The sequence below is a fragment of the Stegodyphus dumicola genome, chromosome 12, assembly GCF_044657685.1.
Source record: "Stegodyphus dumicola isolate Sdum_Otavi_A_Nest chromosome 12, ASM4465768v1".
NCBI classification, from domain to species: domain Eukaryota; kingdom Metazoa; phylum Arthropoda; class Arachnida; order Araneae; family Eresidae; genus Stegodyphus; species Stegodyphus dumicola.
The window spans coordinates 67,535,769-67,548,667 of record NC_140779.1 but is presented as its reverse complement, the minus strand read 5'-3'; the positions used below and the strand labels follow the sequence as shown (position 1 = coordinate 67,548,667).

At 31.4% G+C, this 12,899-nt stretch overlaps 1 protein-coding gene across 1 annotated transcript in view; it reads right to left on the bottom strand.

Moving 5' to 3' along the window:
• Positions 1-9,103, bottom strand: part of LOC118197055 (syntenin-1-like) — a 35,276-nt gene extending 26,173 nt beyond the window's left edge. The window contains exons 1-3 of the mRNA XM_035368530.2: positions 8,936-9,103; positions 8,226-8,300; positions 3,901-4,176 (exon numbers count right to left, since the gene is read on the bottom strand). Coding sequence (XP_035224421.1) covers positions 3,901-4,176; positions 8,226-8,276 — 327 coding nt within the window. The 5' untranslated portion in view covers positions 8,277-8,300; positions 8,936-9,103. The remainder of the gene's footprint in view (positions 1-3,900; positions 4,177-8,225; positions 8,301-8,935) is intronic.
• Positions 9,104-12,899: the final 3,796 nt, after the last annotated feature.

The window sequence follows — 12,899 nt, the reverse complement described above, 5'->3', positions numbered from 1 at the left end:
TTACACAAAAACATCTTGATCGAAGATGCAAATGATAAAAATTATAAGGCAAATGAACAGGAATTGCGATCATAACATGCATTTCTAGTGTGCAATTTGCAAAGTATAAAACCAATAACAGAGGTGGAAAATTTACCTTTTTTTATTGCTGCTATTGTAATTCTGTAAAGAAGCAACTAAAGATGCCAAAACAATGATATTGAAGACATTACAGACAATTAAACAACTTCGAACGTGCTCGCATTGTAGGGTTGCGGGAAGCTGGGTGGTCATACAGAGAAATAGGCCACCACCTGCAGAGTTTAGACACTGCTGTGCAAAGATATTGGCAGCAATGGTTGCTACAAGGAAATTGCCGACAAAATGAAGGATCTGGAAGGCCAAGGAGCACAAATGCGAGGTAAGATAGGATGATTGTTCGCCAGGCCCGAACCGCCCCAACGGTATCATTGTCGACTATTCAACATACTACAGCCATATCTATACCTCCCATGGTACCGTCCACCATTTCATGGCGCTTGTCTGAGGCGGGGTTACGCTCACAGAGGCCTTTAAGCTCACAACATTGGCAGAGTCGTCTGGAGTGGTGTCACAGCTGACCATCATGGCTGCCATCAGATTGGCATCATATAATGTTCAGCGATGAGTCCTACTTCACTCTTGAAGTAGATGACACACATTGTTCATATCTGGAGAGGACCAGTGGTCCCAATTAGCCTTTGTTTTACAAAGGCATACAGCCAATAACCCCTAGTGTGATGGTATGGGACACTATTTCTTATGACAGCAAGTCATCTTTAGCCATCCTCTGTACATATTTAACAGCTCAACGATATGTTGATACCATCCTGCGGTTGGTTGCACTACCCTTCATGGCACGTCGTCCTGGGGCCATTTTCCAACAAGATGATGCCAGGCCACATACCGCTCGCGTATGACTCTGGCGCTCTGGACTGTCTCTGTGCGGTTGATACTCTTCCTTGGCTAGCAAAGTCACCAGACCTTTCACCAATTGAGCATGTCTGTGGCATAGTTAGAGTGACAACTGATGAATGTCAGGCAGTCACAGGATGACATTAGGAACCTCTACCACTCCTTGGCTTGACAAATTCAAGCATGCATTGCCACCAGGGGCGGTTCAACCAACTACTAATTTGAACACTCAATGGATGATTGTGAGCCGTGAACAGGTACAAGCTTGATTTTTTAATCATTTTATTATCTGTATATTAGCTATACACATTTTCAATTTCATCAAAAACAACCGCTTCCTTCATAGTGCTTCGATTTTTTTGCAAAAGAGTGTATATTGCTTATTGCAGATCAACAGAACTGCAAAGTGTACACCTTAATGCAATAACATTGGCCCAACTTTATCTAAATATTAATCAGGAAAACTATTAGATATGTAATCCAATAGCCTCATCTTTCTCTTTCCTTTGCACCAACTTATCAAGGGAATTTTTAAGTTAATAAAAATATTAAAAATACCATGACTTATTGAGGATTCAAGCATACACTTATAAGCGCAAGTCCTACTACTAAACACCTTTTCTGATCAAGTATGATACACATATTCTCTCATACAAAAATATTTTTAAATAACTCATATTTGAAAGAAAGAAAAAGATGTGCATTAATAATTGCAATAATTTCAATTACATCCAGATGTTACATTTAATGATGATTCAGGCTTGATTATTTATGACTACTCGGAATATATTTCAAACTATTGAATGTACCATTCAGGGTACAGGGCTCAAAAGTCATGACATAACAATATCACAAAATATTTTTCTTATACAGACATCATTTTTTAAACTGTATATATATGTAAGATAAGAAAAATATGTAAATCAAAATTAGAATTTAAACTAATGATAACCCAGTAATTCCCCTCTCCATATTCTAAAAATGGTACAGTCAAAAGTCGTTAATCCGGACTCGTCGATTCCGGATTATCGATTTTTCCGGATTATAGATCATCAGTTTAAATCTGGTAAGATGGCATACAGAAATTATAAAATTAAAAATATGAAACCGTAATTTATGAAATAAAGAAAAATTATGATCTAAAGGGTATCAAAATTTACCAAAAAAAAAAAAAAAAGCTTAATATTTATTTGTTTACTTCACTTTCTTCGCTATCGGAAGCGAATTATAATGACGAGGAATTTGATTTAAATCATATCAAAGACGGAGTACATCGAGATGAAATACTATGTTTAGTAAGGAATTATAAGCCAAATAAAATAAAAACATCTGCCTTGAAGATAAGGATAGTGCTGACAGATCAATTTCCAAATCATTGCACGCTGCGGCGTCCCCCCGCCGCAGAGCAGCTTGAAATTGATAAACAGATTTCGGAATGGTTAGATAAACAAATGATATGCCTTTATCCCTTTTTTGCAGCATTTCCACTTTTTGTTTAATGGACTTCGAAACATACTTTCGCTTTGTAGATCCTTTACATATTAGTAAATATATATCAGAAATTCTATTTGACATAATCAAAAGTTCAAGCTTACTTTTATAAAATTGGTCTAACAGTCTGCAAAAAATAATTAAGGAACAAAGCAATCTGCAACATTAACTGAATTAGATAATTTTAGCTTAGCTTATACCGTCCGTTATACATTAAACGCGCATGCATAAACGTATTTTGGGCACGCGCACACGCATATTTGCAGCCGTAAAGGTCTTACGCGCATGCATCGCGGGACGCATGCGCAGAAAGTTTGTAGCTTTGAGGTCCGGATTATAGATCATTCCGGATTATGGGTGTCCGAATTAACGACTTTTGACTGTAATAACTTTTCTGGACTGCATCACTTCTAGATCAATTCATCTTGCATGGCTTGCATAGCGCTGATGACGTAACTAATTTAGGACCTAAACTCACAATTTTGAAAACTGAAACTTTTCCAACTTAAACCCAAACCTTCTCTTGGTGAGTCTCCGTATTAGATAACTGCATATTAAGTTTTTCCTTCAAGTGTCATCTTTTTATCAAGTCTCCTCATGATATATATAATGCAGAGAACCATCATCAATCTGTTGCAGTTTACTCGAAGTCATCATATTACATATATATAATTCAGTATTAACATTAAAACTGAATTTAATTATTAAAGGCATGGTGTGTACACCATTGGAAACAACACATACACACAAAATTAATGTAGCAATGTGCTAGTGAATGGAAGGAGATATTTTGATAATGATGTAGCATGCAATCTACCACTTTTAGTTGTTCTTTCTTAGATGGCACCACTAAAATGCTACCTTTTAATATGAAAATATATACAAATAGTCAAAAATATATATATGAAAATGATTCCATTAATTAATTTAGTAACCTATTAAAATGAATTCCATTAAATTTTAATTTCTTCCAATTTCATTAAACAAAAGCAGAAGTGGCACTTACAAAAGGTAGTTTTCACGAGTTGTTTAACCATACACATTATAAATACTACACGACATGGCCAAAAAAATAGTCACAGGTTTTATTAACTAATATCCATTGTGCTTCTGCAAGATAATACGGAAGTATCTGCGATGTAATACTCCAACTGCTGTGCAGAATATTCAGCTTTAAAATCCTTCAGCCCAATTCAGATGTTTAAGTATTAACATCATCAACAGGATTGATAAAGTTCTTTTGATGGTTTGATGATCATATCCTAATCAGACAAGCTTCTTAATATTCTAATCAGACCTATCAGCATAAGAAGGCCAGTCATCATTTATGATAATAATAAATAGCTAACTAAAACCAGCAGATAACACACTACATTATTACCTGTATTTCTCTCTTTTCTCCTTTTACAGTCTGTACAATATTTAAAATAAAGGCACAATAGAAACTCAACGTACAAAAAAATTTACAACACTTACACTGGGATGAACATTAGCAACAACCATTGATGGTATTTCTTGTGTTGCCTCAGATAACTGGAGTCCCATGTAATCATCCAATTCAGGATACAGCTTGGAATATTTGTCACCAGTTACAGGATGAGACGTGGGACTTGTAGGATATGGAGGTGCACTAGCTGGATAACCTGAAGAGGCTGGATATGCATTAGTGGCTGGATACGCATTAGTGGCTGGATATGCATTCGCAGCTGGATATGCAGGAGTAGCCACTTGTGGAGTTTGAGCCAGTTGAGCCTACATAACAGTAAGTTATTTCTTGTTACAACTGCTAATAAATGTCTTATAACAAACTTAATAAGTATATTACAATGCTACATTAGTAAGTTATTTCTTGTTACAACTGCTAATAAATATCTTATAACAATCTTAATAAATATATTACAATGCTACATTTATATTTAAATATTAGAAAATATAGTTCTAAATAATTTACTTCCAATATATTAAAAATTAACAAAATAACACAATGTATTTTTGTACTTTTATAGACATTCTTCCACATATGTTTATTTTTATCAACTAATTTTTGATAGTATCACTAATTCAGCATTTGTTTATTGATATTAGAAGGATATTGTTTTTACAAAAGATAATATTACAATTTTTCTAAACCATAGGGCTGTTATCTTTAAAAATTAATCTCTCTCATTTCAGTAATGTTTAAAAATATGTCATATAACAAAAGATGCAAAAAATTATTACACCCAGTATCTTCCTTTCAGATTTTCTTAACTTTTGATAGAAACAACAGTAACGAACTGTTTTAAATCAGGAAAACATAATTTTTTTATTAATTTACCAAGTAGCTGAAACCAACAATGAAAAAATAGCTATTTAGCGGTTTCTTTGAATGTACTATGTTCTTTTTCCTTAAAAAACATCATAACTAATATTACACTATTCTGGAAGAAAATGCTTATGACATGCAGCTATCTTTAGTAATCTTTCAGAACACACTGTAAGCCCAATAATATGTTGCAACATCTTGCAACTTCAGTTTGTTGTGCCTTGCCAGACATCATATTTTAGCATGATAAATCATGTCTACACACACTGCAACCACTTTTAGGGTCTGTCTGCATAGTATAATAGTCCTCAGTAGCTTACCATCCCAGATCTTTCCCCCAATCAAACATATACTGGGCAAATTAGGTTATGGGTTGCAGTCATCCCATAAAATGCATGAACTTGCTTAGTTACAGAATACCAGGCAAAAAATTCTGCAGAAAGCTTTCTACATTTGCATAAACTCACAAACTGAAGAACTTAAGGAAAAAGTGCAGAATCGCCCACTGCTTGGTACGTTTTTAGAATTGCACATACTCGGTATCCATGTATATATCGACCTATTTTCACTTAAAAAAAATCCCAGAATTGCACAAAAATGGCATTGTGCACACCCTTGACTTTATCCACGTACACATCGACCTATTTTCACTTAAAAAGCCAAAGAAAGTTGAAAAAAATCCAATTCTTCTTACTCTTGTAAAAAGCGGCAAACACACATCAAATAAATAAATGGGCGATTCTGCATTTTAGCTGAACTTAATATGCTGTTGTCAAAGGTAAGAGCCATCCAGCAAGTATAGCAGTTAGTGATGCTGAATGCCATACCAATCAGCCCAAGTTAGAATCTCGGAGAAAGCACGCTTGCTTATAAATGTATAGTCTGTGAGGCAACAGCTGTACTGATGCCCCCAGGTTTGAATTTCAGAGGAAGCATGGATATCTATAAATGTATAGTGTTGGTACAGCAAGGAGAACACGTAAAATACATGCTGAGCCAAAAGTCCTCTCGAATGCTTGGTGGTAGGGAAAGAGGTGTGGCAGACCCTTGGATGCCCACAGTGTGTTCTCCATCAAAACTAGGGTTGAACTTAACAGTTATCTAATGTTAATCATTCTTCCAGCAACCAAGCTCATAGCCACTGTTGCCGAGGCTTACCCAAAGCCAAGTTTCCACAATTCTCAGATTTTTTTTGGGGGGGGGGTAGAGTGCAGATTCGCAAACTTATTTGTTTAGCGCTTTTTACAAGAGTAAGAAGAATGGATTTTTGTCAATTTTCTTGGACTTTTAAAGTGAAAATAGGTTGATGTGTACATGGATAAGGTCAAGGGAGTACACAACGCCACTTTTGTGCAATTCTGGGATTTTTTTTAAGTGAAAATAGGTTGATGTGTAAATGGATACCAAGTATGTGCAATTCTTAAAAACGTGCCAAGCAAAGGGTTATTCTGCACTTTCCCCCTTTTTTTTTAAAAGAAAATGAATTGCTGTGTACTTCATATTTAATACTTCAAATCTACATTTTAAGTTACTGAAGATGTTTTCGTTTTATATGTTGATAATATTTACCGAATTATGATAAATATCGATAGTTTGGGAATCTTTCTTAAAAAAAAAAAAAAAAAAAAAAAGGCATGAAAACTACCAAACTGTGCAAAGGTTTCATGCCTTAATATGCAAGTACCTCTTTTAAAGCATGCCATATGTCATTATATTCACATAAACTCACAACTTTGATGCTTACAAACAAAATCTCTTAAGAAATCTTTCAGTATTTTTTTATTATATAGCCCTTGTTTCAACATAAGGCAAAACTGCCATATTTTCGAATGTAAATGCAATAACCTTATGTGTGCAGAGCACACGTGAATTTAGAAAAGTTATTATTTAAACATAATTTTCTTGAATAGCACTCATCAGATGTCAAAATATAATTGCCATCCAGATACACTTTTTTTTTTTTGTTATAAAAACCTTCTTTTTGCTATTACTTATGAACAGAACAGTACCTCTGAGTTGTAATGATAGCTAAACAAAAAATTAACACAGCCTCCAATATGAGAGATCAGAAAGCAAATGTTCCACTTACATACATGTTTATTCATATGCATATATATATATATATATATATCAATAATTATGAAATCAAACCCCCTTATCTTAAAATATTATAATTAGACTTTATTTAATATATTTACATAAAATATTTTAAGGTGGTGGTAGAGGGAGTTAATTAAATACTCTGATATGCAAGAAATAAATTATGGTTTTTCTTTTAAAAAAAATTGAATACAAGAACCATTTATTACACTTACATAACACCGAACTTTTGATAAATATTACATAAATATATAAAACTTTTGATATACAACTGCTTATGCTATATTTATTCTCATAATAATTATAATAGTGATGAGTAGGTGTTCAGTATAATAGGTTGTGCTTGAGTAGTTGTGCTTATATCTTTAGTAAAATGAAGTTAAAAAAATAGATTTATACAAGTGAATCCACTAAATTAAACAAATTTGTTAGGGAGAAGGTAGGAGATACATCATTAATAAATTAATACAAATTACTTTTACATCAATTTTGGTGCAAGATTACTTCATATTTATGATGCAAAAAGGCTTAAAACCTGATAAAACTACTCTAAAATTTGATATTAATTCCCATTAACACCAAAGATAGTAACTAAAAACCATATTCCATAGCAATAGATAATAAATAGAAAACAAATGTTTCTTCATTCAAACATTTCATTATTTGATAACCTGTCCAAAATACTGGTTTCTCAAATTTTCTTCAAGTTACAGAATTCTTGATTAATTACTATTCAGGATTCAGAAAATAATAAGTTTCTTAACTTCATTTGTGTATTAAGTCGATAAATAATAAAAAATTTTAATAATTTATAATTATTAATCAGAAATATTCAAACAAATTTCAAATGACAAAAGAAAATATTTGACATAATAAAAACTATTAGGCAGTCAGAAATCATCACTCAGATTTATTTTTAGTATTAAATGATTAACTGAGACTCATATTAGTATTTAGTATTTATTTGAAGTCCTTGCATCAGATGAATTGTAGCAGGCCCATATAGGCACTATGAAAGATATTAATGACAATGGGCATTCTAGATAATGAAAGAGTAATTTAATAATTAGTTTCATTTTAATAAATATCATTGATATATTATAAAATTGGTTCAATTTTCAAAATCCTGCCAAGGCCATAATGCATACTAGGATTTTACCCAAATGATTCTATTAATGATGATAAACATCCATTTTAATCAACTGATACAAATTAAATGAAAATGACCTTAAATCAACCAATGAATTTAAAATATTTTTTCACAAGTTATGTACACAAGAATGTCTCACATTTCGGATAAGTGCTTAAAAATGATTAAGAAATTAATAATATTGCAGAATATAATTATTAATAATTTAATAAAATTGATATCTTATACAATCAAAGAGAAACTTACTCTAGCTAACTGGTCAACCTTCATGTCTTCCAATGATGGATACAGAGACATTTTTATTTTACTTCAAAAACCACACTAGAAAATAATTTGTAGGAATTAAGACAGTATTGATGTGTAAAGTTATACACTTGAATGGCAGTTAAATTAACAAAAATATAAATCTGTAGTCTATTTCTTTTGTATACATGAACAAGATAAAGCACAGCATTTTAATTGACAAAAATATGTTTATTAAATACATAACAGATTATAAATGTATTTATTAAATACTTTAAAGTTAGTTAAATATTTAAAAAATAATAAAAAGAAAACTTTTAACATCAGGATTATCCTGCCCAGAACTCGTATAAATAAACTGTCGAACACAATTTTATGTTTAAAGGAGCGAAAAGTACCACGATAACACTTTTAATGCTTTGAAAATAAGATTTCAATACTTTGAAATTAAATATTTTCAAAAGAGAAACAGACTTGCCAAAAATTGGATATAAGAAACAGGTATACACTACAGTCGTACATAAATGGAAAATAACTTTAGGCTACAACTTTAATTTCATTCACGTATTGCGGTTGACAAGACGTAATACCTAAACAAGAGAAACTAGAAATGCACTTTCATTATTAAAGTTACAACAAACCTTTAAATAAATGTTCCCGATTCCAGAAATCAAATTTAGAACTTTGTTACATGATTAACAATTTTTACCTACCTGATGGTTAAAAAAGATAATTTATTTCTTGCTTAAACGTCAATTCACAGCAACTTGCTAAAAAGACCTAATCTCTCGAGATTTCGTTTATTAAAGTATCATAATCACGTGTTTTATCGAAAGATTGCACAACACAAACGTAATACAAACACCATAATACTGGTTATGACAGTTCAACCAAGTTTTTTCTAGAATCAGCGCTATTACCGGATGTTTATGAATTCTCGCGAACTGTTGCCCCAAAAATTTGAGAATAAAGCATGAAATGAGTGCTGAAATGTTAATAATACTTATCCAAGCTTTAAAAGAACAATAAAAGGAAGAAATGATGTACTCAAACAAATATACAGTGTCTCATAAAAATGATCGGGCACAACAATATTTTTACTTTTTTAACTAATAAGAGAAAAGCTTTGCAGTAAACTAATAAAGAGTATTTTCCCTTTGAATACATATTTTCTTAGCTATTGCTTTGTACTGAATAAATTTGGAAAAACGAAATGGTAAATTTAAAAAATAGCGTTTTAGAATGTAATGGAAGAAAGAGATACTAAAAAATTAATCGGACATTTTCATAATTCCTAATTAAAAATATTTACAATAAATGAAAAACGAAACTTCATGGAACTAGTTTGGATAAAGAAGTTCGGCAAAACTCTAAAAATTGTTTGCTTTTATAATTCAAATTTTCTTTTTGCTATTTTAATGTTTTCTTGCAATAGTTCTGTTACGAAAGGAAACATCGTTAGAAACCCACAAAAAGCCCGCAGATTAGTTATTGATTTGCATCAAAAGAAAGAAAGAAAATTGCCTATTTACTTAATTTAAGTGATTCAACAGTTTTTGGTGTAATTAAGCGTTATAACATACAGAATTGTATTTAAAACAAAAGAAGACCTGGAAGACCGTCTAAGTTACCTCACGGAATGAAACGTTTTATTCTAAGAAATATTATAAAGAATCCAAGACTGAGTGCTCCTAAGTAAACTTGTTGCGGAACTTCGTGAATTATATGGAGTATGTGTAAATCCAGAAACTGTAAGAAGAGTAATGCGATCTGCAGGATATCATGGGCGAGTAGCACACAGAAAATTTTATATTAGTAAAAAAACCCCGAAAACTTCATCTTGCTTTCAAAAAGTCAATGGAAAAAAAAAAAAAAAAAAAAATTACTTTTCTCAGTAAGTGATACTTACAGCAAGTATGAGAAAATTCGAAGCAGAATTACAATATTTTGAATTTATTTTGGAGATTGTATTTTATAATAAATTGTAAAAGCTCAATATGACTGTCCTTTTATCTATCGGTTTCGTCTTTCCATGTACTAAGAGAAATAAAATTCTAAAACATATCTCTCTCAGTGAGGAACTGCTCCTAATTCATGCCATTTAAAATTTAATTGTAATTCGCATTTTCGTACAAAAGTTTCGATAGAGTAAAGAAGGCTTAACAAGAAAATGAAACCAGTACATCTCGTTGTAATATCTTTGAATATTCTGCGAAGCTTAAAAGCTGTTCTCTTTCCAATTCAGTTTTGTATCACAGTACGGCATCTCAGTATTCGTCCCCTCACAATGGCTGAATGGATCAGATAGCTGAAAACTGATAATTGGACTTGTAATGAAACCCCATACAACGGACTAGCTACGTTATATATTTTACTTCATGTTTAATGTAACGTATATTTACGTATGTATGGCATGAATATGATTCTCACATAAATATGAGCAAATTTTCTAACATAAATATGAGAAAATTCCCATTTTAAGCCCTTCCGTATAATTTTAGTCCTTCACGAAGACTTTAAGATAAATGTAGAAAATTATTTTAAAAAAATTACCGGATGTAGAAAACTATTTAAAAAAGAAGAACTTAGCATTCCAAGTCCTACTAATCTTAAGTAATGCGCCCTCTTATCCAATTGATTTAAATCATCCCAATGTTCAGTTTGCGTTTTTATCATGCAACGCCACTCCGTTGTTTCAACCCTTGGATCAATATAGTGACTTTTAAATCTTACTATGTCCGTAAATTATTTGCATTAGTTTTGGGCGAATATAGATTCTATCGATATTATAGTCAGTGAAGGTTGGAAACAATTTTCAATTTGTAGAAATTATCGGCTCGTCCCTAAAAGAAATGCACCAGTCGTCTCTAAATACTTCCTGGCAACGTTTTTATTATCGGAAACGGTCAGCCAGCCAGGAAAATTTTATTGAGGCAATTCAGCCTGCATATCTACACAAAATAGGAGGCGATGGATTCACTGAAATAACTGTTGATGATATTCTAGAATTAGTCACAGAAAATGAAATAAATGAAGCAGATCTGGTGACAGTTATATCAGAAACATTACCGATTGGTAATAATTCTGAAGATCTTTTCATTGAAAATGCCAAAAACTTCACTCTGAAAGGCATAGAAAGTGTTTGGACATGGCGAAATAGATGGAATCTTATATTCTAGAGAAAGATCCTCTGTCTAGAGAAAGCGGAAATATTTAAAAGAAAACTTCAAAATTGCTTATCTCTCTATCAAGAAATTTATAAAGATTTGCAAAGCAAGAGCAAACAATCTCTAATGATAGATTTTTTAAAGCCTAAACCTACCGGAAGTGCAGTGGAACTTGTCGATGAAACAAGCTCAGATCTTGAAATAAGGCCAGTTTGCATTCTCGAACAACTGTAATAAATGATGATGAGGAACGAATTGGTAAACATAACATTATATTTATTTTTGATTTTGACTTGAAATCATAATCTTTTTAGTTTTCATGTGATGTTGAATTTTATTAAATTTTTTATGAAATGTTTTTATGTATATAAATTTATAAAATGATGAAAATATTACATCATAAAAGGCAGTTTTTTCTCTTTTCGGAACCTAATCCCATTTTTTGTATTAAGTTGGAGTCTCTTATAACGTAATTTCCCATAACGCGGTATTTTCAACGAACATTTGGTACCGTGTTGTAGGAGTCCTCCTATATTTCGAAAAAGTTTGATCTAGAGCAGCGTTGCTTAAATATTTTTCATTCATGACCCCGTTTTTATCATGTAGATTTTTTCGCGACTCGCAATATGAAACATAAAAGATATAAGAATCAAGATTTTTGCATAAATAATTTAGTTCTTTAGAAAATATTATACACACGGGAAGTAGTATATTAGAATTTGTTTAAGATATACAAAAATTAATAAATGAAAATCACGTTTCATTGAAATAGATGTTTTTTTTTTTTTTTTTTTTTTTTTGTTTTTGTTTTTGTTTTTGTTGTGTAACAGATGAAACCTTGGTGCAATATTTGAAGGTTCATTGTTGAACGATATTTGGATTTAACAAGCATTAGAGCTGAAAAAGTCGTTTCCTGTAAGTAAGTGCTGCTCAATGGTAGAAGAAAATTTCAATAGCTGAGATCCAGAATTTAGTTAAGGGTTTTTGCGGAAACTCAAGTTTTAAGCTTTAGTAAGTCAATAAATTTCTCTTGGACTTCATGTAGTAGATGATTAATCTGACTAACGTGAATCAAAAATTGCCTTTTGAAATCAAGGTAACATTTTAAAATAAAAATTCGGTATAAAGTATTTGCGAACCTATGTTTCAAAGATTTTGAAGTGACCTCAAATAATTTTTGCAATTAAAGTTTTACAGTTACTTTATTTATTTATTTTTTTCAATTACAAAATTGACTATAGTTGAAAACTCTTTGAACTCTTTTTACTCTGTTCTTCCAAATGTTATTCTTTTTGATAAAATTTAAAATTTTATCTCTCGAAATAAATATTCTTTCCTTGAATAAACAAACTGAAATCTTTTAATATCTGAAAAAATAGCTTTTGATGACCATAAATTATTTGATATTTTTGTTCAGTTAAAAATATAATGATTTCGTCTTTTAATAACGATAATCTTAAACTTCGCCCTCTTGAGATTTTATTTACTCTGAGTTATTAATTATGTCTTG